Source organism: Dicentrarchus labrax, unplaced genomic scaffold, assembly GCF_905237075.1.
Source record: "Dicentrarchus labrax unplaced genomic scaffold, dlabrax2021, whole genome shotgun sequence".
Lineage (NCBI taxonomy): Eukaryota > Metazoa > Chordata > Actinopteri > Moronidae > Dicentrarchus > Dicentrarchus labrax.
In genome coordinates, this window is record NW_026136707.1 from 25,034,764 (window position 1) to 25,060,492 (window position 25,729).

General features: G+C 39.9%; 3 protein-coding genes across 7 annotated transcripts in view; 2 read left to right on the forward strand and 1 right to left on the reverse strand.

Annotated features, from left to right (window-relative positions):
- enpp2 (ectonucleotide pyrophosphatase/phosphodiesterase 2) overlaps positions 1–2,375 on the forward strand; it is a 29,932-nt gene extending 27,557 nt beyond the window's left edge. For both annotated transcript variants that reach the window (XM_051407443.1, XM_051407445.1), the window contains exon 25: positions 636–2,375. In XM_051407443.1, the coding sequence (XP_051263403.1) occupies positions 636–806 (171 nt within the window). In that variant the 3' untranslated portion in view covers positions 807–2,375. The remainder of the gene's footprint in view (positions 1–635) is intronic.
- A 1,446-nt stretch (positions 2,376–3,821) lies between these two features.
- Positions 3,822–16,010, forward strand: nod1 (nucleotide-binding oligomerization domain containing 1). 3 transcript variants are annotated; one of them, XM_051407261.1, is made up of 12 exons: positions 3,822–3,968; positions 4,567–4,765; positions 5,651–5,825; positions 9,425–11,234; positions 11,334–11,417; positions 12,176–12,259; positions 12,377–12,460; positions 13,618–13,734; positions 13,822–13,905; positions 13,994–14,077; positions 14,169–14,252; positions 14,604–16,010. In XM_051407261.1, exons 2-12 carry the CDS (start codon positions 4,589–4,591, stop codon positions 14,674–14,676), a joined length of 2,856 nt encoding a protein of 951 aa, XP_051263221.1. In that variant the 5' UTR covers positions 3,822–3,968; positions 4,567–4,588; the 3' UTR covers positions 14,677–16,010. The 3 variants fall into 3 exon arrangements, with proteins under 3 accessions (XP_051263221.1, XP_051263222.1, XP_051263223.1); XM_051407262.1 differs by having other exon boundaries at positions 13,651–13,734; XM_051407263.1 differs by lacking the exons at positions 3,822–3,968; positions 4,567–4,765 and having other exon boundaries at positions 5,697–5,825; positions 9,429–11,234.
- The window catches only part of znrf2b (zinc and ring finger 2b), a 37,067-nt gene continuing 27,077 nt past the window's right edge, over positions 15,740–25,729 (reverse strand). For both annotated transcript variants that reach the window (XM_051407368.1, XM_051407367.1), the window contains 2 exons: positions 21,180–21,285; positions 15,740–19,838 (listed from right to left, as the gene is read on the reverse strand). In XM_051407368.1, coding sequence (XP_051263328.1) covers positions 19,781–19,838; positions 21,180–21,285 — 164 coding nt within the window. In that variant the 3' untranslated portion in view covers positions 15,740–19,780. The remainder of the gene's footprint in view (positions 19,839–21,179; positions 21,286–25,729) is intronic.

The following is a 25,729-nucleotide window of genomic DNA, read 5'->3' on the forward strand; positions in this document are numbered from 1 at the left end:
GTAAAAGAAAATGATTTGAACCATTAAATGTACACAAGGCAAAGCCTCAAAAGATAATGGGGCAAAATTATAATGGAACGGAATGTGTTTGTACATGGAACACAGGAACAGTGCAACATTTTGAGAAATGTGCTTATTAGCTTTCTTTCTGAGAGTAGGATGAGAAGATTGATATCAGTCTCATGTCTGTGTCAGGTTGCAGTTAGCCTAGCTTAGCATAGAGCAGACACGAAAGGGAGGAACAGCTACAGTAGGCAGGCTCTCTTCAAAGTGAAAAAAACATACCTACAAACACCTGTCTTTTTTTACATACTGTATCTTGAGTTTAGTTATGTATTGAAACTTTTTCTTGACAATCAACAGTTTATGCATCAGCCCAGCACTTCTGTGCAGCATCTTCCTCTCAGGGTTGGCAGATACAATCAGTGAGCACAGGTTTTGGTACATGTTTCTGTACGGGACACAAAAACCTGGTAACCTCACTGCGAAATAACTCTGTGATGTTACACATAGTCACTGTGTATATCAGCCGGGATGGTCGCCAAGAAGGAGTTCCATTGTGTAACGCCCCCTAAAACTACAAATTGTTGTTTGCTAATGCTAATGCTCCTGTGTTCCTCACTGCCTCCCTGCAGAGCTCAGAGGAGGAGTCTCGCTGGGTGGAGGACCTGATGAAGATGCACACAGCGCGGGTCAGAGACGTGGAGATCCTGACAGGCTTGGACCTGTACCGGAGAACCACCCGGAGCTATGCTGAAATCCTCTCGCTCAAGACCTACATGCACACCTACGAGAGTGAGATCTGATCCCTGCTGTCCCTGTTAACATTATGTTACTGACCTTTTTCAACCGTGGATGTATGTGGTACAAGGAAGAGATGCGATCATCTCTATTACACTGACTTACACCAGCTTTAGCTCTGGCTGGATGCTCTGCAGCATCCATGTTGTGGCCCTTCGGTTTCATCTCATTCATTCCATGCATCTGTTGAGATACAGCTTTGACACCACTGAGCTAGTAGCTGTGGTACTGTCCACTTATTCTGTTGAGCAGTGGGAACAGTTCCTCTGCTCTGTGTTACTGTTTCGTGGTCGGCACGCAAAGAAACCTCCAGATCAAGAACAACAGGACCTACATACAGTATTATTTTGCCATTTTAAACACAGTGCTTCATTTGTCTCATTTTAGTATGCAGTTTTCATAAGCAAAAAACTCTAATCTATCCCAGTAATTTTGCGTCATAATGTGTAAATATCAGACACCATTAACTGTCATCTACAATCTAAGATTTCTCATCTTTCCTTTGAATTATCTCATTACTTAGCAAAACTCTTCTCTCAGCAGTATGGCCAGATCAACCTGTAAGGGGGCCTGGGGATAAACCTTTGCTAATAGACCCCTATTAATACACCACCCTCCCTTTAACCGTGTCCTCTGTATTCTACCTGTATTTACTCTGTGCCTCCAAGTCCCTGTCAAGTTCAGTGGAGCAGTAATCCTATGCTGGAATATTATCTGGCTCCAGATTTTATATTTTGAGGTATCTGATCATGGTTTTTATTAAACTGACATTTTAACTATATATTGATGAAGACATCTCAAGACAGGGCTTTAAGAGGAAATAATGACTGATTTGACCACTTTTTTCAGACCAAATACAATTACTTACATTTGGGTACTTGCTGATACTAATCTGTACTTTATAAGACCATTACAGTCTGACAGTGCATCCCTATGACAGTGTCTTTTAGGTTGGTGCACATTTCTGACAAATCAGCTGTTCAACATTTGCTGGCAGTATTACACATTGGTTAACCAGCTTGATAACCAAGAAGTGAGTTGATTTTGTATAGCAGCCTACATAAAAACTAGATTTTCTAGAAAACAATATCAATAAAAAATGAAATCTTGAATTGCACTACAAAGCTGTCCATAGTGTCCCACACAAAACCATCACTTCAGTGTTAAGACAGGTTTGTTAAAGCAGTGCAGTGAAGGCATATTTTCAGTTTCCTACACGATATTGAACCCACTCAGTTTACACATTACACTATGTCTGCACTGAACAGCTTCTCTGTGTTCAGTGATGAAGATGAAATTTCCTTTTTTTTTCTTCTTCAATGAAATGATAATGCAATGTTATTGTTGTTGTTTGCGTGTGTACAGTGTGTGTATGTTGAATTCAAGATATGTTCTGTTTGTGTTTGACTCTGTGTGTGTTGTGATGTTGACTTTTTGTTCTGTGCACAATAATAGTAATGTCAGTGATGATAATTTGTTAATGTTTTCCTTAAAACATTCACCACCTGTGAGATTGACCTATTTATGCTTTATGTACATTTCATCCCAATAAACAAGTGTTTTTACTAAATAAAGTGTGTTAAATATTAATGGTCTGTAGAGACTTAGAGGATATGGGCAGCAACTTGCAATGCTGGATGATGAATGGAAGTTAAATTAAATTAAATTAAGTTACAATACATAGCAGCTTCATATTCTTCCACATACCACTGACATAATGATAAAATCTGTCCCACTACCTAGTACTGCCACCATGTGGACACTCCTAGAACCTGTTGCCAAAGTAAAGAGTAAGACCCATTAAATAAAAAGAAATTGGGCCCAGGCAGTTTCACTGAAAAGTGAAAGTGCTTTATCTGGATACAATGTATACAGTTACAGTTTACACATTAGGCCAGTAGATGTAATTAAGGTAGAAATCAATAATTTGGGTTAATAATAGAGTAAACTAATAGTAGATAGTATAAACACTTCTCTGTGTATTGGTGCTGCTCCTCATTTAAACTGAATGGGTCGTGTTTAGGTGATGTGTCTTGTGTGTAAAAACAGCCACTGATAATCCTGTGCGCACCAACATTTTTACGCAGGGAAGCCAAGTTGCCGCCTGGTTGTTAAAGCACAAAAACAGGACATATGTGGCCATTTGAATATCCAACATGGACAGAAAACACATGTGGCCAGATTTACAGTTTGGACTAAGTAGTGTGAGAATCAAAGTATGCACAGCATAGCAAATACATTTAGTCAGAATTAATTTTTTGATGTGCCAGAAAGTGTCTTTAAAAGGCTGACTGCTTTATCATTTTATCATATTATCTTTACCAGGAAATAATGGCTCATCTGTGGGGAACAGTCCTGAGGATCGCTGACATATTTAGTCCATTGTTATACTCTGCTTGTAGCATTGTGTGTTTTGAATAATGCAGGTATGTATGTTAAAGCATGCGATGATAGCGTTTCTCTATTTGGATCCATCTACAACCTGACATGTAACAATGTTTACAACCTGAATGTACAGTGTACAGTGTGAACACAATGAAAACAGTTACTTTTGAACATTATTTAGTTGTAAAACGTACAGTCAATACACTATTCTCATATCATTATGAGGTTGATCTTATTAACGTATAATGAATCACTGTATTTGAATGATGATGTGTTGATTCTGCTGTATCTGACACACTCTTGAATAAGCCTGTCATCACTGTGCAGTCCATGATAACAACCTTTAAACAGCTTTCCTTCTGTTCTTCAACCACATCTCAAAGCCTATAAAAGACCTTTTTCACAGCAGCCATTTTGACATGAAATAGTAGGGTAATCACAGGTGTTACCAATGACATGGTGATATCATGTAGTAATGATGATAATGTATAATCTTACTGTGCATTCAAATTAAAAAAAGAAAGAAATACTTGGTGTAGTTTGAATTCCCACATTGGCGCGGGGAAGTGAATGGAGCGCGTGCAGGTTGTGAAAGAGTTGAGCAGAAATGACGCACTGCTCCTCGGTACTTTCACTTCCTACCGCAGAGACTGCTGGACGGCGGGCACACGGTGGATGTACCGTACACAAAGTCACCTAATGGCCTCCCGTGGCATTTACCAGTAGTTAGCTCCGCTCAGAACTCGCTTTTTATCTCAAAGTGCACTGGACGCAACACTATGGTAGGTTGAATGTGTCGTTAAGTTTGTTGTGGAGTAACGGTTAGCTTGTATCTGCGCCAGATGAACACAGCTGGTCGGTGTTTGGAACTTTTGGTTCACCATGTTTCCTTTCAGCTAATGGTCCAGAGATGAATTGGTAGAAAAGGTCAAACATTAACTACGTTAACTGGAGCGAGGGAGTGTCGCTGTCAGTCTGTATAATACCGATACTAGCCGGTTCTTCATCACTGAGCTGTGTCATGTTAACAAAATAGGAAGCATTAAATAATTAATGAAACAGTTTATTTAAATGTTTCTCTACACTGTGATACCACATAAATTCATTTTACTCAAAAAATATTGAAACTGATTAAATCAGAAATTAGTATCTTCAGTTATTGTAAGTGAAGCTCCTTTTTGTCATTTTTATTTGTACTGTAAAGTTAAAGTAAAAAGTACTTGATGAAGGATGTTTTTTAACTTACAAAAATGAGTGTGTAATACTTCATTTTTTTAAGTAATCCGCATTTTTTTAAAAATTGAAATAAGTCACTGCATTACAGTGTAGAATTTCCAAACTTATGATCTTGCATCTGTCCTGCCATCTGTTATCCCACAGAGGTGACTGTTCTGCGGTGAATATGGGTCAGATAGAGGAAGCCAACATGTCCTACGGTGATGTCCTCACCTACCACAGAGAAGTGCTGGTGTCCAGGCTGAGGAGCATTCAGTGCATCCTGGACAACCTGTCGGCCTGTGGCTTCGTCTGTGAGGAAGATGTTGAGATTGTGCAGCAGACAGCCACCAAGACAGATCAGGTCAGACAACCAAAGAAAGAAATGCTGTCTGTGCAGAGTTTGACTCCAGAAGGATAGTTTCACATTCATCTGCTGAAAGTGGAAAGTTTCTCTGTGCTCATTGAACATCTGATGATAAGGGGCGGGGCCTACCAGCAGGATCTGTGAGACAAGCAGACTATTTGTATTTATGTTTAATGTATAATACATGTCTGGAGGGGATCTTTAACCCTTTGTACTCCTCCAGTACCTATATTGGTATTTTTACTTATTGTGATGTCATTTCTGTAACTATCTTGAAATTAATTATATTCCTAAAATCTGTACAACCTAAGCTAAAAGGTTGTATAAGTCAATGAACCATAGAAATTTAAGTATTGAAACTGAGTCATAAATATGAAAACTGCAAAAATGATTTAGATTATATAAAAGATAAACAAGAAACAGAATGATTCAAAGTATTAATCTAAATCTGAAACAGAATGATTCAAAGTATTAATCTAAATCTAAATGTAGAAACATGAACAAAAGATTTCTGGACTCGCCTTCAGAAGTTATTTGAACTATGTACATTTTTTGAGATATGCTCATTTCTACTTTAATTTTTTAGCTATCCATCTCCTTTGCTCTTCTCCACCTGCCCATCTCCCAGAGCGCACAACGCGATGATGTTAAAGACAGAAGCCTTAGCTTTCCACAGCAAAAAGAATGGATGCTGTAGCTGTTATAATCTTTATTTTAGATTGATTTAAATGTCCATTTCCAACAGTTTCATATTCATTCATGTAAAAAAGTCTAAAATACATTGTCATTATCTCTGTAAAATATGAACTGGTTAAAAATCCCAAATAGATAGTTTGTGAAGTTATTATAACACAGACTGCCTTCCCTGTGATTATTTTCTAGGTGCGCAAAATCTTGGACCTGGTCCAGTGCAAAGGGGAGGAGGCCTGTGAATACTTTATTTACATCATATATAAAGTATGTGATGCATACATAGACCTCCAGCCATGGCTGAAAGAGATCAACTACAACCCAAGCAATGACGTAGCAGTGATGGAAGTGGTCAACACAGATCCCAGTAAGTTTTATAATCTCTAATGCTGCTCTGTGACACGTGTCATGTGAGGGTGTTTGTGTCCGTATTTATAATGTGCAGATGAGAGCCTGGTAGGAAGAATTAAGCCAGTTTAAAGACTCTTAAAGCTAAAACTCCATCAGTCATAACTGATTACAAATGAGGCAGTTTGTGGTTTGCTGACAATGTCTTGGAATGAACATAGTGATTGAATTGTTGCAAACCCAGTGGAAAATACACTTAGGCTACGCTCACACTGCAAGTCTAAGCTCTCAGTTCTGATTTACCTTTTAAATGTTGCCCATATCAGATTCCAGTGTGGACAGGTCCTGGTCCTCGAGTGACCCAGATGACGAATATCAGTCTATAGTGACACAAAAGTCACATGAGTTGTGATATGACATATGAAAGTGGAAACTGAACAGATCAGGTTCCCTGTGATTTCATGCTGATTTCTGTTGTGATTTGTTTAGATTAGATTTTTTTTTCACGACAGTGTGAACAGAACAAATCACATGGAATCTGATCTTTTCAATTGTGCTTCGGGCCACTTTCCCATGTGGTCCAAATCAGATACAGGTCTGATTCTTTGCAGTGTGACCTCAGTGTGAACTGTGACTTATTGTCTTATCAGAATTCATGTGACTTTTATGTCAGTCTAGACTTTGTCGTACAGGTCACTTCAGGACCGTGACTCACGCTGGATTCTGATATGGGCCACATTTTTAAAATAATGTAGCAGCCAAACAAAAAATCTGATCTGAGCGACTAATCAGAATTGAGTGCTAAGACTTGCAGTATGAATGTAGCCTCAGGTACCAGTTTATTAGCTGTAAGGTAGGTTGTATCACATCATACAGAGGGGTGTTTCTACTACCCTGTCCCCCCCACTTAAAATCAGTGTACAAGTATAGAGTTGGGTAGAAATGTAAAAATACCACATTAAGTCCTACTACATTCACGCTTAAGTAGAGGTACAGAAGCTTTTTAATTTACTTCAAATATTAAAATAAAAGTTATTAAACACACACATATATATATATATATATATATATATATATATATTATATACATGTATAACTAGCACTTTGATGCTCAAACAGGTGGGGGTCATGCTAATTGACCCTTCCTAAATCCCGCCCCTTTTTGCTCCAATAACAGTTGAGCAAGCCTTAGTCTGAACCCCCACAAGGGGTCACCAAAGCTTCACGGGGGGCCCTCACAGGGGGCCTTTTTGATTGTAAGGAGTATAAGAAAAACTTCTCTTATACTTATATGATAACTTCTGTTATGATTTGGTGCTATACAAATTGAATGTATTGAATTGAATTGAACTTACTCAGTTTAATCTTTGGCCTTTCCCCTCTCCACAGAAAGTGTTTTATTATGTCATCAAATTGCTAAAATGGTATTTTGATAGTGAGCCTCATACTAATATAGTTAAATTGGGGAGCCATTATAATTTTTCCAATTTTAGTTTATTTTAATCTTTTGTAGTGGGTATAAACGTATCATTGCTGTTCCCCCTGTGTCCTGACAAAGGTATTTCATTCCCTTGTGGACCCAGTTTTTTATCATGAAGGGGCAGTCCTTCAGGTTTTATCCAATTAATAGTATAACCTGATAGTTCTGAAAATGATTGGATGATGTCCATCAAATGTGGTAGGGACATCACAGGGTCAGATATCACTACTAGGATATCATCCACATAAAGCAATAGCTCATGTTCTCTATTCCACCTTTATTCCATTCCACTTTATCAAAGGTTTTTCTCAGCATCAAGTTAGGTTATTGGAGTGTCTGATATTATCAGTTAAGGATATATTTTTTACAAATCCCACTTGGTCGTGTTGAATGATGCTTGGTAATACCTATGCAGATTTTGGCCAGAAGGATTAAGCTAATGGGTTTAAAATTAAAGGGGTAGGCTGCATCTCTACCTGTTTTAGGAATTAGTGAAATTAAGGGTTCATCAAAAGTTGGGGTATATACCCCTTTGGAAACATCTGCTGACAAACCTTTTGCAATATTGGGGCAAGGATATCTATAAGATCTTTATATTATTCTCCTTGGAGACCAGGGCCAGTATTTTAAAATTTGTAATAGTACCCGGATAGGATTAAATCTCAAAATTTCAAAACAGGAGATGTGATCCTAATGTACAAAAATTGGATAAGGATTTGGTAATCCAATCCTACCCAGAATCCAGATAAAAATGTTGTTTTGGGGTATTTCAGAACTGGAGATTAGGATATATAATAGTTATGATACCCACTGGAAAGGTGGATCCAGCAATGATTCAAGATGGATGCAGAGACCAAGGTTATTATGGTTCATTTAAACTAAACTAAAAATAGAAAAATAAATAAAAACTAGACTTAAAAAATGAAAACTAACTGAAACTAACAAGAATAAGATAAAAAATATACAAGAAATGTCTTTAGTTTTATTCAATTTGGTCAAATTCTGTCAACACGACAAGCATGAGAAGGCATTGGTTCATATGTTTATTTAGACTGGGATGTCTACATGAGTCAGCTGCTGTCACAAAGTGTATAGTAGTAATAGTAATTCCTATTCCGAACCACTTAAATATTGCCCCTGACAAATATACCCTATATAATAATAAAAAAAAACTAAAACTAACACTGAAACTAATGAAGGCTAAACTAAAACTAAACATTTTAACAATAAAAACAAACATACTTACTCTGGAAACTAACTGCTACCAGCTAATTTATCTGTATTGTGTGCTTATGCAGATAAGTGAATATGAATAATATGCAAAATGATCTACACTTTACAACATGTTCACATGTGTTAATGAAATGTGATACTCTGACCTATTGATGGAGGCCTATCCAATTACAGATTCTGTAATCCTGATCTTGTGCTATCTGGATGAGAATAATCTTGTCTGAAAAATCTTTGAAAAACGAGGACAAAAGCTACATGATCCGTTTTATCTTTTATAGCAAAAAAGGGATTACAAAAAACGGAATAATTGTGATCTAGATTAAAGGTTTTGAAATACTGGAGGGATTAAAGGATGAATCTAGCATTAATGTAGTATTCATTCTCCACCTGCCTTTCCTCTCAGTATTGAGATTTGTATTAATAAATAATTCTTTCAGTGTATGAGCTGTGAGCGATATCACTCTCATCATACAATTAGCTACACTATCTATCAGGGAATTAGCTATTAAAAATACATTTATTCTAGAATATATTTTGTGTCAGTGGGAGAAAAAAAAGTATTCCCTCTGAACTTCCATATATTCGTTAACCCCACATCTCTACTCAACATGTGTGGTGCTTTGCTCTTCTTAGACAGTGAAGGAGAACTCTTATCTAGGATAGGATCAATGATTAGCAGTAACTGTTAACCTTTTTTGTCCTGATTGTCTGCAGCAAAGATAAAAGATATAAGGATAAAATATAATGGACCAAAAAAAACAACACATCCATTTATGGATTGGATAAACTTTGTCTGCTCCTAAAATAGAAAATTCAGAATTACTAGACCTAACCTAACTCTTAGTCATAATAGCACAAAAGTGTGTGCTGTACATTGCACTTATCCACACACTACCTCCTTTAAGTCAGCAGGTATAGTGAGAAGTTGAGGCATGAGATGAGCCGGGACACCTGCTTCATCATGTCATACGGCCAGAGAGAGGAGACCCGTCTGGAGGAGCTATACACTGACACACTGATGGAACTGTTGAACGACTGCAATGAAAGTCTGGGCTTCTTGGAGAGTCTGGACCAGCTCCTAGGAGACAACGCGGTCTTCAACCCTGAAGGTGAAACCATCTTTGTGATGGGGGATGCGGGTGTAGGAAAATCCATCCTACTGCAGAAACTCCAGAACCTCTGGTCCAAGAAAGGGCTACAGACAGACGCCATCTTCTTCTTCAAGTTCCGCTGTAGGATGTTCAGAATCTTCAAGGACACAGAACAGATCTCCCTCAGAGACCTTTTGTTCAAGTACAACTGCTACCCAGATCATGATCCTGATAATGAGGTGTTTGATTACATCCTGCGCTTCCCTGAGAAGGTTGTTTTTACATTTGATGGCTACGATGAGATCCAGGAGGATCTAGACATGATCAATGTACCTGAAGTGGTCTCACCAGAAGACAAGACACATCCCCTCCAGCTGCTCATCAGCTTGCTATGTGGGAAACTACTGAAGGGCTCCCAGAAGGTGCTGACGGCCCGGACAGGGGTCGAGCTCCAGAGTAGGGTGATCAGAAAGAAGGTGGCTCTGCGGGGGTTCTCCCCTGCTCATCTGAAGACCTACATCAATCTACACTTTAAGGAGCAGGAGCACCGAGAGCTGGTGTCAGTTCAGCTGGATGCCAGCCCCCACCTCTGCGGTCTGTGCTCCACCCCTCTGTTCTGCTGGATTGTATTGAAGAGTTTTAGGCATCTGCACACCATGCATGATAGTTTTTATCTACCTGAAACCTGCATCACGCTCACTGACATCTTCCTCCTGCTGTCCGAGGTGTTCCTCAGCCACTCAGCCTCATCTGCACCATCCCTGCTGAAGAAGAGCACACGGTGTGCCTCAGAGACATTCAGACGGGGGCTCAGGCCTCTCGCGGCATTTGCCAAACTAGCACTCCAGGGTATGGAGAGAGGAAGCTTCATTTGCAGCCAGGAAGAGATCACTGAGTGTGGGCTGACAGAGGAGGACCTGACTCTGGGCTTTCTTCGACCCGTCAGTGAGTATGATACCAGTGGAGGCCCTGCTACCTTTGAATTCCTCCACATCACCCTCCAGTCTTTCCTGGCGGCATTCGCTCTTGTGTTGGATCAGCAGGATGCTGCCAACTCCATCCTCAAGTTCTTCACAGAGTGCAGCAGGAAAAGACAACCATCCTGTCTGCCGTTTGACTTCTGTATCAATGCCTCAAAGCCCAGTGAAAAGAAGCCATTTGACACGTATGAACACCTTCAGTTCACTAATCTGTTCTTGAGTGGACTGCTGTCCAAGGCTCACGCCAGCCTGATAGAGCATCTGGTATCTCCTGTCTTTTTAAAGAAAAAACGGGCCTTGCTAAAATCCTACCTTTCCACCAGTGTGAAGTCCCACCTCCATGGGTTACCCAGCTACAACGGTGAGGAGGGCAAGAAAGTCCACGTTTTACCCAACTTCCTGTGGATGCTGAGGTGCATCTTTGAGACAGGGAGCAAAGACATCGCTCAGATGACGGCAAAAGGCATCACTGCTGGATTAATCAAGCTGGGTTACTGTAACGTGTTCTCAGGTGACTGCACTGCCCTGAACTTTGTACTGCAGCACCGTCAGAAGCTCCTGGGGCTTGACATGGACAACAACAACATCAGTGACTATGGGGTGAAGCAGCTGAGGCCCTCCTTTTGTAAGATGACAGTAGTGAGGTAAGTCTAAACATGGTTTTAACTTTTACTAATATTCAGACTAATTTTATAATGTATTCAGCTTGACTGTCCAACACTAATTACACTTCTTGTCTTCAGATTGTGTGTAAATCAGCTGTCTGACAGCAGCATTGAGGTTCTTGCAGAGGAGCTGTGTAAGCACAAAGTTGTGGAGGTCTTGGGGTGAGTAATTGTTTCAGTGTATTGGGACCAAATAGTCTGCATTCCATCCCATTCTCAAGATAAAGAAGTATTTAGATTGTTTGCTCAAGTAAAAGTACCAGTGAAACGATCCAAGAACACTTTGTTACAAGTTCTGCATTCAAGTATCATATCAAGTAAATTAATCAAAATATTTCATACAATATATATACAATGATTAGATTAATACTGATTCATCAATGTGTTAGCAGCATTTTACTGTTGTAGCTGCTTGAATTGGAGCTGTAGTTTTAACTACTTTTTATATAAAGTTTATTCCAGTGGTTCCCAATTTAGGGGACGGGGCACTCCAAATGGTCACAGGATAAATCTGAGGGGTTGTGAGAGGATGCAGTAGAAAAGAAGAAAAAGCAAAGTTCTGCCGCTGTATTTCTTTGATGGACTTTGTAATCTTTGGGAAATACCTCTTGCTGAGTCAGATATCTGAAATGTGACAAGTAGTTCACACATATTTATTCAAAGCTACATTCAGGCCTCTTTGGATATATGATTTAATTTTTGCTTATACAAACTGTAGAAGTAAAAAAAAATTCACCAGCAAGTAAAGGTAGCATTAATTCAATTCGATTCAATTTTATTTGTATAGCGCCAATTCATAACAGAAGCTATCTCAGGACACTTTTCAAATAGAGCAGGACCGAACCCCTTATAACATTAGTGCTCAGTAAAGTATGTTTATGTTTTTCTGAGAGTGAAAGATTTTCTGTTTTTGCCCTCAGGCTTTACAACAATCACATCACAGATGTTGGAGCCAAGCTAGTTGCTCAGATAATCGAGGAATGCCCAAAGCTGCGGGTTGTCAAGTATGTTTCGAACTTTAAAATGTAAAAATTAGAATATTATGATCATTATAATAGTTGTATATTTAATATGTCAGTGTTATCACCAATAATTTAAGAGACGTATTATCTTGTCCTCAGAATTGGTAAAAACAAGATCTCTTCTGTTGGTGGGAAGTATTTGGCCAGCGCAATTCAGAAGAGCACTTCCATATTTGATGTGGGGTAAGACTGTAAAATGATCCTTATTCCGCTGTACTCACGAAAGCAGTGAGATGGAAAGAAAAAGCCAGTGACATCAACTGGAGAGGCCAGTTGATGGAGAAAAAAATAGCTTCATCACCATGTCTGCAGTGCACAAAACATACAGAACATTATCTTGGGGAAAAAAACCAAATCATGATTAAAATGCAGTGGTGGAAGAAGTATTCACATCCCAGTAGAGTAGCAACACTGTGCAAATAGCATTACAAGTCCTGCATTTAAAGTTTAACTTTGAACTTTTGAAATAATCAAACGTAAAAAGTACTCATAATGCAGTGACCCTTTTCAGTGTGATAAATATTCAACATATTATTCAATATTAACAACATCTGCATTAACATGTAAGCAGCATTATATTATCAGCTGGTCAAGGTGGAGCTGATACCAACTATTTATATGATGATCATATTGTGTTCTGCACTGCAGAAATATGAATTTGTTATTGAATTTATTTATTGTGTGAAGTCAATAAGTGGCTAAATCTGTTTTAGTCTGTCTTTCTGGATTATTTCAGCCTGTTTCTGACAGAAAACAACTTTTCAGAAATGAATGTGAGAATCTTAAGACAGAATAAGGGATCACTGTTCTAGAAAATTCATAAAACTAGCTGATTTCTATTAAAATGTCTGCGCAATGGTGGGTTCTTTTCACTAATCATAGAAAAATAAGACTGTAAGACAAATCGGACATTTTTCAGGTGTTTGCACTATGCAAAATGTTAAAAGTAATTCAAGCAATTAAATAAATGTAATGGAGTTGAAGTATAAAATAGCACAAAATTGGACATACTCTACAAATAACTAAAAAATGTTCTTAAAAACAAAATTGAATAAATGTATTTACTTTCCACCACTGATAAAATGTGATGGTTTAACCAACATTTGATAAAACCTTAGAATATGTCCACATGTTTGGCTATAGCCCCAGCCAAAAACCACTGGCAAATAAAACACTGTTAGGAGGGTTGTTTGACTTCATTTTCATTAGTTTTTAAAAATGTTAAATTAAAAATCGATTTCTGGAAACTTGAACTTAGAACAATACTTTTTCTCTCGGAGGTCCTGTTGGTCCACTTAGTGGTCTAAGACCTCTTTGTGTTTGTATGCTTCCCGATGCAGCCTGGATGACGGTCTGGATGTTTTTGCTTGCAGAATGTGGGGGAACGGTATCGGCGATGAGGGAGCAGACGCATTTGCAGAAGCTTTGAGGCACCACCCTAGTCTTACCAACCTCAGGTGAGAGGGCGGCTGACTACAAACGCAATAAACACCTACTGATTTGAACTCATTTTGTAGAGTCATCTCTGTGGTTCTGTGTTCTAGTCTCTCAGCCAATGTCATCACATCCAAAGGTGGGAAGTGCCTGGCAGAAGCCCTGAAAGAGAACAGTGTCCTCAGGATATTCTGGTAGGCAGGTCACTCAGTTTGAGCCCAGTGGATCTTTGTGTTCTAACAGTCCAACTCTGTATGCAAGTACCCGTCTGTGCTGTTGCAGGTTAGTGCAGAATGAGATGACTGATGATGCAGCTCCACACTTGGCTGAGTTGGTCCGAGCAAACACAGGTTTAAGCCACCTCTGGTAAGGGAAACACACATGATGTCACCTTGGATGGACCTGTGCGGTCAGACATTGATCGTCTGAAACTCACCTGCTCTGTATTTGTCTGCAGGTTAATCAACAACCAGTTCACTGTGGACGGGATCAAACACCTCGCTGAGGCCCTCGCTCACAACACAGCACTCAAAGAGATATGGTGAGGATCCAGTAGAATTCATTAACCACTGTTCTGGCCTCTGTATGGTTCTATTATCACAGATATTTTTATTCATCTATCATCTATCATAGATTTCAGTAACTTCTCAGTTTTCTTAAAAAATCCTGCTTCTGCCAACGGTGCATGAATGCTAAAGATAAGAAATAAAGCATTACCCATAACCACTGTCCAGGAAGGGCCTCTGTTTCTATGTTAAGTAACATTGAGGTTGGTTGGAAAACTTCCAGAACCAAAGGTATAGTGTAGATTATGTGGAGCACTGGAAAGCCCAAGTGCTTAACATTTGGAATGTGAAGAGATGTCTGATGGTGTCTGGTCATGTTCCTACAGTGTGAAAGGAAACCAGCTCTCTGAAGAGGAACAGAAAGAGTTTGTGGCAGAGAAAAGGCTGCGGTTCCACTGACTGGCCACTCATGGGAAACGTGTGTGTTGGGTAAAATATGTATTGCATGTTCATCTGCTTTAATGGAAATACTGTACATCCATTGCATCATGTGTGTCATGTTTCATGTAGGGGACGTTTACCTGAAACTTTGACAAATGTTTGGCAGTTTTACAAGACTGGAAAAGAGGAAGTGGAAGCACAGATGAACAGGAAGAAAACAAATTGATGACTTCCTTCTTTATGAACCTTAGTATAGACTTTAGGTTCATGTTTTGTATGAATGTGTAATAACTATTTATTATTTGACTGTTACACATGGTGTTACTGTTTGTGTGATAGCTCTACCCTGTGGCAGTTGGTTCCCATTAAGGGTAAAAAGACTGATGACACTGACTGTACATGAACAAACATGGAGCTTAGTTCAACAAGAAAGACTTCCGTATTCATTACTTCCCATTTTGCTCCTCATCTCTGTCCCTCTATACACCTTTTTCACAGCTCAAATTTTAACTTGTCAAAGCAGGAAACTCAAAACCAATGATGGCTCTGTTCCAGTGTTCCAGCAGTCTGTAGTATGACTGTGAGCCACATGGACAATAGCAGTGGCATTTCTAAACTATGAAAAAGGCCTATTATTCTTCCTCAATGAACTATGTAAGGGAACTCCTCCCTGGTTAATGTGATCTACAGCTGACATTCCTCACACAGGAGAAGATCACTGATCGTCTACGTTTTAAAGGGGCACTCAAGCCATTTATTAATATACTTGCATAAAGCAAGGGAACTTAAGAGAGGCAGACTACATAAATGTTCAAAGTAGTCGAGTAGCTGAGTAGTTGGGGTGTCAAAATATTGTATCAATATTTTGAATTGTACTGTAACCGCTGCATTGTGATACACAGCCCTACTGAGTTCAATCCTTAAGTGCCCCTTTTAATCACCTATCTGCTGTGGGTAATTAGACCACAACAATCATCATCAGTCTAGATGAACAAACTACCCTTTGTTGACTAAACTTTCATTTCACTAAGCTCCATGTTTGACAGATTTGTGTTGGAAAAAGAAGCAGAATAGGACACTCTTCAGACTGATTAGACGGCAGAATTTTTACTTAAAAATTTGGATTAGCTTCAAACACAATAACAAAAAATGCAATAAGTACAAGAGAATGATTGGTATTCAAAGATTTTCACTCTTAATTTGTTTTGTACACAGTTTTACAGAAAAGGAATATTTGTTAGGATTTTCTGTCAGTTACATATTGAACAACACACATTCTCTGTTACATTTCATTAGCTAATGTCTGTTGGGGCTCAGAACTGGCAAGAAATAAATTATGAAAATGCTAAAAAGTGCTTGACTGATTCTATAGTAGCTCATAAGGCTTATCTCAGGACTGTAACCTCAGTGGCTCTCACTCCCAGTACAATTCAGAGTCTGGACATGCAACGGTTTGTCCGTCCCCACACTGAGCCAATACTCCTCCTCCTGCATTTCTTTCAGGTCACGTTATACAGGGGATTTCTCACTGCATGTGCAAATAGGGGAAGCCGCAACCGGCTGGGATGGAAGTTGCAAAATACATTTCACAGGTTCGTTACAGTACAGAACTGAACCTTTTTCTAAAATTCCATCTCTCTGGTTATAGTTTGACACTGGCCTTTCCCCTCCGTATATCTCCACTTTTATCATAAATGTAAAGGTTTTCGTCTTTTCTCTCTGGCTACTGTAGGTGGATGAGTCATTATGCTATAGCAGATAGCTGTTAAACAATAAAACAATCAACAACCACAAGGACAGATAACTGAATGTCATCATCATATCTATTAAGGCCAGATCCGTTGCACTTTTCCTTTAAAATTCACAGAAATGAAAAGACATCACTAGTCAGTGTCTAAGCTGCTCTCAGAAATCATCTGTACGATTATGACAAAGATGATAAATAATAATTGATTGCAGAATTAAAGTGAGAGCTGGAGGTACAGTTCGAGCCCTGTGAGATCATCAATCAGCCAAATGTTCTATGACTACAAGCTGAGAACAACACGAGGTACATGACTCTGTAGCACCACTCAGTGGTGGGACAGTGTATTACAGGACTCAGCTAATCTCTGCGTGGCTGTGTCGGGTGGATCCCAAAACTCCAAAGTTCACTCAATTTTTCCTCCAATTAGGAACCCTCACCGTTATCCTAACCAGAGAATGACATAAGTTAAAAATACATATTTCTTTTGATTTAGAGAGGGACTGTTGGCGTATATCACTGACACAGTGTGACAGTGGTATTGACCCTTCCCTACCCCGCCCCTTTTTTGCTCCGTGCTCCAATAACAGTTGAGCAAGTCAGAACCTCGGTCAACTAGCTAGCAAATCAGCTAGCTAGTTAGATCTGAAAGCTCCCACCATAAATACACTCAAGTGTGTAACTTAGAAATATTAGCAAATATTAACAAAAGGCTAGCAACTATCTTCAAATTTACATCAATTGTTAGTTAGCTAAAGTTTTGACATGCAACTGTTAGTGGAGCAATGAACAAAAAGGGGCGGGACTTAGGGAGGGTCAACTGCAGTCAAAGGGGATGGTCCAAAGAAAATATCAGTAACACCATAGAGGGCCTTTTTTTATAAAATCAAATGTAAGATTCACCCCCCTCCTAGTAACTCTCCACATGTAGCATGGAGTTTGCTGCTGCATGTACAGTGTGAGTAATGGCTCAGACTGAACCCAGCCCAGGTTAGTCACTGACAGGAGGGAGTGGAGGAAAGGAGAAATGAATTTGGGATTCAGCAGCTGACTAATTCTTCTTATCTAGTTCTAGTAGGACATTGACCTGGAAAATCAACTGCTCTGCTGACAGTTTGGAAAATAACCTGCACACACATGCGTCAGGGCGTTCTGATACCACTGATATATACTGTATATTCTATCCTAAAATATTCATCATGATGTTCAGATTTGTAATGCTGTATGTGCAAAACATGATTTGATGCCTCAAGCACTTTCAGAATTTGAGGATTATAAAAATGGTTGTGATACTTTTTCTCTCCACTTGATATTGCGTTACCTTCCTCCACTAACACGGCTCCTACCTGGAGGTAGCTTTAAAGACACAGAGGGACGAGAGCAAGAGAAAGTGGAGGCCATATGGACACATCTCACATGAACAAACATTGGGGAATGAAAGCTTCCATCGTGCCCTCATTACGAGCCTCTACATAAAGCTGGGAAGAGATTGCTCTTTAAGTTGCTATTAAGGAAAGAGTGAAGCAGCTTGTTTGTTTTTCCAGTATAAAAATAGTCTTCAGGGTGGTGGGGCGAGCTCTGGGTTCTGAGTCGTGGGAAAAAAAGGAGCTTGGGATCCACACTGGGTGAATTCACTGATAAACTCATCATCAAGCAGAGAATATGAACTTGTCGGTGAAATCAACTGATAGTTTTGAAAAAGACTGTACACCTCCATGGTAGAGGTCCTCAGACAAACCTGACCCCATAAAAACACAAGAAATGGATCCCGTTATCCTTGTGTCCCTCAGTCCTGGCCAGCCTTACTTAATGCTGAGTCTTTATAAAGGAAAGCACAAAGACCTGAGACCAGTCTGCTGTAGCTCTGTCGATGACAACCATAGATATTTAGTAGAACAAATGTTGCTTGTTGCTACTGATGTTACAGTGGAGGATCACTGTGCGTTTAACCCACAGTTTGCACTCAGAGTGAAGAAGTCTTGGGTACCATGGTGGCAAGGGATTAAACCGCAAAGTCACCGGTAAGTGCCTGATTGGAGATTAAGGGTGTAAGAAAATATTGTATTGCAATATTTTGTTCTGTCATATGGTATTCATTCTCAAACCCTGGGTTTTAAACAGTAAACAGAGGGCTATGATGTTGGATACCTCTGGCAGACGCTATGAAAACAACAGAAGCTCATTTTTCCGTCCAGTAACAAAAAACAAAACTGACAGCAAACTGGACAAAGAAAATCATTTCCTTGTTGTTTCTTATTATAAGATCCCATTAATGATATTTTATTATCATTAGATATTTGTATATATTCTGTTTTAAAAATGAACCTTTGTTATAACAACATGCCACTTATGATTATGCAAAATGAATTAAAAACAAGGACATTTCTCCTGCTGCTGTTATAAGGAGAACCTTCTATACGTTGTTACATTGTAACATTAAATGCATCTTGTTAGAACAAGAAACTGAGCATGGTGGCAGGAGTCAGAGAGCCTTCTCACCTGAGGACCTCTACTTCATGGTACATGATTAAAAAGCACTGATGATTGAGAGAGAGAGAGAGAGAGAGAGAGAGAGAGAGAGAGAGAGAGAGAGAGAGAGAGAGAGAGTGTGTGTGTGTGTGTGTGTGTGTTTGAATATTCACAGTTGGTTGGCACCATTTACGCAGCAGCATCAGTTCTACAACACACAGGTGTTTCTGCCTGTCTCTGGCTCGGTTCTCCTGGACTGGTAGAATGGCAGTTGTGGTGAGATGGTCCTCTGTGTCCGTCCAGGCGGTCCAGCTGGCCTCGGCTGACAGTCTGGACTCCTCTGTCCCGGCCTGCTGTGGCTGGGTGCCACAACAACAAGGCACTGGTAGACACTGATGCTGAAGGAGAAGGGGGGGAGGGATAATCCACACACGTCGTCAAGACCCCCCCCTCTCCAGGAACATGTCCACCTCCTCCAGTGTCCTGGCGTACAATCAGCTGACATTTTGCTGTCCAATGGCCACACAGGAAGAAGAGCCCTGGCAGCCATAGTGTCCTGTGTGGCTCTGAGCTCTGTCGATGCTGGAGGAGAGGGTGTGAGGTGGAGAGCAGTCCGTCCAGTCTGAGACTGAGTGCGGATGGACAAACATAAACACAATAGTCTGTATCCCTGAAGATTGCTTAAATGAGATTTGGCACACCGTGGTACTACATTATTGGGTAGGTGGGTGGGGTTAAACTGATCACAGTGGTCACAGTGTCCAGCAGTCTCCCTGGAGCCACATTTCATTTTGTACATCACTGTGACTGTAGAGTACCTGTCATCAACCAGCAGAGAGTTCAAAAACCAGAAAGGAGAGAAACCCCACAGTGACAATGAGGAAACCCTTCACCTGTGCAAACCGAGCTTTAATCTGATGGATGCTCCGGACACGATCTGTTCACTTCAAACCACTCATCGATACAGCTGGAAAAAACAAAGTAACAGCAGAGTGAGACAGACAGACAGACAGACAGACAGACAGACAGTAGAAAGGTGCTAATGAAAGCCTCAGAATGTTTGTTTTGTTGGATCCGGTGACACCCAGTGGCGCAGGGCGGTCATGACAAATGTGTTATCATATTACATACAGTATTTTGAAATGTAAGATGTAAACTGTTTAATTAAAAAAGAGAGGCTCAAGAAGTCAAATCAAGAGGATCTCCATATCCAAAGTCACAGTTCCCTCTGCATTTGTTCCCCTGACAGTGTTGCAGCTGCATTTGATTGAAAGTAACACAGACATTTGCACTAAAAAGACCAACTTCAATCTGTCCAACAGACAGCTGAAGCCTTGGGTCAACTTCAGATAAACTGGGAATATGGGAATTTTGCACACAGAACGAGGACTGTGGATTTTCTCCTCCATTAGAACCGGGGTGTCAATTAGAGCTGTAACAAGTGTTCAATTAATTGATCAGTTGTCAACTGTTAAATTAATCATCAACTACTTTGACAATAGACATTTTGAGTCTTTTAAGAAAAAATGTCTCTCTTCTCTGATTTCAGCTCCTCAGATGTGAATATTTTCTGGTGTCTTTAGTCCTCTGTGACAGTAAACTGAAGATCTTTGGGTTGTGGACAAAGACGTCAGCTTGAGTTTTGGGAAACACTGCTCAACATTTACAGACATTTTATGGACCAAACAACTAACTGATTAAATGAAAGGTCCAGTGTGTAACATTGAGCAGGATCTATTGTCAGAAATGGAATATAATATTTATAGGTATGTTTTCATTAGTGTATAAAGCCCAGAACGGACAAACCAAACACTGGCTATAGATAGGACCTTTTGCAGCCACTGTAGTTTCCCGTACACAGATGCAAACCTAACACAGCTTCAAACCACAAACAGATGCTCAAACGATGCCACCCTGCCCCTAACACCCCAGCTGTGCCCAAACATCACCACATCATTCCACCACATTTACACCAGTGCCTAAATTGGACCCACATTTTTACATTTTCTAGCTGTGTTAACACAGAGATGCAGTTACCCAGGCATTTCGGAGTACCTCACCAAGATAGCTGCAGGCAGGGTTTTAGAACTACAGATCCTATAACCAAACATGGTTGGGGAGTTTTGGGGGCAGCAAAGCATTAAAGAAGTTATTTCTTAATTAATTTTATGACTTTTATTGTATACCCCTCAGAAAAGGCCCAGACCTCGGTGACCTCAGTGGTAGTTTTTATTTTGATACTGGAGAAATAATGATCAAGTACGTCTTTATCATATGGAGACGTAACATTTTCCTGAGGACTTCGTACCCTTTATGGTAGATGCAGAGGCAGGGCAGGCGAGCGATGGTGTCTCCCTGTGCCAGCTCCTCCAGGCAGATTGCACATTCTCCTGCATCCTTGGTCAGGACGTCCTCTGTAAGACAGCAGACACATCACACCACGGACAAGTCAGGATCATAATGGAACACTTCAGAAAAGGGACATAATAAAACTACTCTACCAGATCAATAGAGATACTGTACAGCAGTGTCTCCCAAACCTTTTTTCCTGGGGACACACCTTTTAAAAAATGACAAACCATGGCGACCCAATTCTCAGTGTGAAGAGAAAATTTGTGCATGAACGGATGTTCCTGAGCTTTTTTACTGCTATTTCTGCATCACGTCGGATTTTTCTGGAACAAGTAAAGCAGCCATAGAGACATACGTTTGACAGATCACAACTTCTTCATCAGTAAAAAATAAAACACAACACATTTAAATACTTGATAAATAAAACCAAATAAAGGCACTGAGGTTAACTGGTTTTCATTTTTTTCTCTCAGTAAAATAAACAGAAGCGTTAGGGCTGCACCATTAATGGCAATATTATGGAAATCACAATATGGTCAAGTGCAATATGCAGTGTTTTGATAAAGGTAAAATGTGGAAAAAACAGCATTATAATGGAGTATTGTAGTGCTGCAGAGATGCCCTGACATACTAATCTTGTTCTCCAGATGTATTGAATTTCCAGATGTCTGGTACAGACCATGTCATATCATCATGATATTATATATTTAATATATTTTAGCTGAATAAAAGTCAATTGTGATGCAGAAATGATCATTCCCACACTAATTGTGAATCATATCACAATTGCAATATCTGTCAAAATAATCGGTGTGCATAAATACGACTTTTCTTTTTAGCATATCGTGCACTCACTTTATGAGACAAAATATGTGCATTTATTTGTGCTCGTTTTTACCTCATCAGACAAACAACGTACACATTAAAAATACTTAAAAAAATGAATGCATTTAGGTTAACAGGCTTTCGTTTTTCCCTACCAGTACCGTTCTTTGAAGAGCCAAACTCCTTCTTCCAGAATGTACGCTGACTTTATAAATTATTATTATTTATAACATTTTTCTATTGAGGTTTACTTCTTAAAAATGCCCTTTTAGAAGATACATACAAATAGTGTGCTTGGAATGTGGCAACAAATCCTGCCCGTAGATCCTTCTAGAGTCAAACTGCACAGACAGCATTCAAACAGCACACTGTAGGAACAAGAAGAAACACTGATTTCTGACTCGGGGGGAGCTTTAAAAGTCACTGTTACTGTATACTGAATACACTGTTACTCATCTTTGGTACTGAAGTTTCTTTAGAATATTCTGCCACACACCTTTTAAAATGTTTTATCACAACAGTTTATTATTTATTTATAATCCAAAATCTTTGGGATCATTTTTGTTTTATTTAGTTTGATTGGATTTATTACTTACGAAATAATGGTATCGGTATCCGTCTCCAAAGTCCAGTATTAAGCTGGTTCCATTATTTTCCTCTACTTAATGATATTTAATATATGATATTTGCTTTGAAGGTGGAGGTTGAGGAAAGTCCACAAGGTCATTAAAATCAAAGTTTACTGGAACCTTCCCACTAGATTGTGGTGTCTTGTGTGCAAAGTTCACATTTTGTCCTTGGGGTGGTGCTAGGGGAAAACTCCCCTGCTGACAATAACTATCCAAAGCCAAACTCATGGCAACCTGGCCAGCTGTCCATTTACAGTATGTTGCACTGAGAGATCCATAGAGCAGGTCAGGGGGCAGTCGTCCTTAAAAATTTGACCTGGGCCTATCGTAAGAGACCCACATACCCATGCCCCACACACACATACTCAACCAGCATATATTTAACACACAGAGAGCAAAAACCTCCATTGTTCAAGAGACACACTGTTTAGTTGAATGTCTGAAGTAAAAGTATATATTATAATAATTTATATTCTATAAGAGTATTATATTAAATTAGATATAAGTGCATAAGTATGAGTACTAAATACAATGTACATATTCACATATATAGTATAGAGTATATAGTGTTATATATCATATATGTGCAGTATTTGTACTATTTACAATATACAGTAATAAAAGAGTACATATATATTTAATAGAAATCAAAAATACTATGTGATATAAAAAAATCAAATGATCAAATATAATAAGGGGTAGTAATATAGTATTGTAACATAGTGGTGTAAATGATAGATGAAGCATTATAAAGCAATGTGTTATGTTATAGGTGATATGTCAATACTACTTCTTAACTGGTACATATATATATATATAAATAAAATACTGTGTGTCTCCAGCACTACTTTCTGTGGTCTTCTACAGAGTCCGCCATGTTTCTGCAGTAGCCCAGAAGGGACAAACCAAACACTATAGATAGGACCTTTTGCAGCCACTGTTGTTTCTCCTACACAGTTGGAACAGGAGGGTGAGACAAAGGGGTTGCAATCTGCAACTACACCACTTGATGCCAACAAATCCTACATCCTACATGCTGGTCCATCTTTTCATATCAGTGTAACTACTGACCAATCAAAAGTCTGGGTTGGCCACCAGGGAAACTCAACCTCTGCCAACCCCTGTATACACTCTCTGTGTTAACAGTGTGTGTAATACACACTCAACAATATTCATCTTTTCCTGCTATGCATAGCATTGGTTCGGGTCTAAAGTGGAAGTCAGTGTACGCACCATTAACCCCATCACCTGCAGCAAAACACACAGTCATTAGAAGTGGCCTTATGTAACTGTGGATTAACCCACATAGGCCTGGAAAAGCCAGTTATTATGGGCTGCAGCACATGGCATCCAGCTCAGCTGAGGGGAAAATATCGTCAATGTACTGTCAGTGGCGCTCAGCCATTCATTCACAGTCAGACAAAGAGACAGGATAATAATACTGGTGGCGCAGATATTGGCTTTGTTAATAATGTTTGATTCCCAAGCGTTATTGTTGTCCACACCCCATCAGTACACACACTGGAGGACAAAGTGAGACAGGAGGTGTCCATTTTCTGTTTGTGGGTGTGTGCAGGTTCACGTGATGCACACTGGCCCAAAAAGACTTTCTCCAGTTCACAAGTTCTATCATTATTATTCAGCCCTGCAGTAAATGTTTCAGCTCAGTTAGCCCTGCGGCCCAGACTGGGACAGTATTGGTGTTTACACCTCCAGCAGATACTCTTACCAGAGCCGGGCAAGTTGGCAATGGAACCGGGCTCAGCAGCCTCTACGGACACTTTCCCTTTCTGCCTCAAAGAGCTGCTAAACCTCATCACTTTAGAGTCGTACCGTCCCACCATGGTGCATCACTAACTACTGTGACAGAGCATCATGTATCTGTGCATTCAGCCTCAAAGGTTTGATATGGGTTCCTTTATAAAAAACTATATTGGCTTGTTATCAAGCCAGACAACAATGGTTAAAAAATGTCTTGCTGACCTTTGACCTCTGTAATGAGCCCAGCAGGAAGGATCAGGGATCCTGGATGAGGAGGTGCTTCGAGGAGAGAGCTCTTGCTGCAGCAGGCTGACCCCTGAGCAGCAGTTTCTCTGTCTCGGCCCTTTACTAGCAGGAACAACGTGGCTCTGACAGTGCCATCGGTCTGTTTCACAGCAGGTTGTAAATCTCAAACGAGGTCAGGAAAAATCTCTCACTCTACAATGCAGTCCGAGGGAGGCACGCAGGCAGGGGGAGCTGTGATGTTACGCACACACGACAGCTGCTGTTTGTGTGTCTGTGTCATGAACCAGTGGTGGATATATTTAGGGACGTGTGTGTGTGTGTGTGTGTGTGTGTGTGTGTGTGTGTGTGTGTGTGTGTGTGTGTGTGTGTGTGTGTGTGTGTGTGTGTGTGTGTGTGTGTGTGTGTGTCTGTTTGTGAGAAAATAAACATAACTTCAAGGCCAAACCACAAGTCATATTGACATGAGGTCTGGGGAGTTTTCACCTGTATCATTTCCTGTTTCCTGGTTTCGAGCAGCATCATTTCTGATTGGCTGTTACAATCATAATCATCATCTTAGTATAAAGTCCTGAGTAGCAAACATACATGTTTATATACTGTATCTGTTCGGAAACATTACAATGACACAGTCAATACGTGATTATCAAGAGAAAACATTAAATGTTGCTTGGAAATGATTAGATTGATATATTGCACATGCTGGAGTGTGTGTGTGAGTGTGTGTGTGTGTGTGTGTGTGTGTGTGTGTGTGTGGTTTTATAGTGGGGGACTGTCCTTGGATGGCTAAAAGCAAACAACTGAGAGGAACATAAACATGCTGATTACAGATCTTCAGGGTCACATGAGTCTGTCTGTCTGTCTGTCTGTCTGTCTGTCTGTCTGCGTTGCATGCATGCAGATAGTAGAACGGCCTGAGCGGCTGATTATCTTATTAGAATGGCCACGAACACCCCAGAGCAGTTGTGATCACTGGGCTAAGTGACCATGACGTGGGAACACACACACACACACACACACACGATAACAAGTTAACAAGTTAACATGT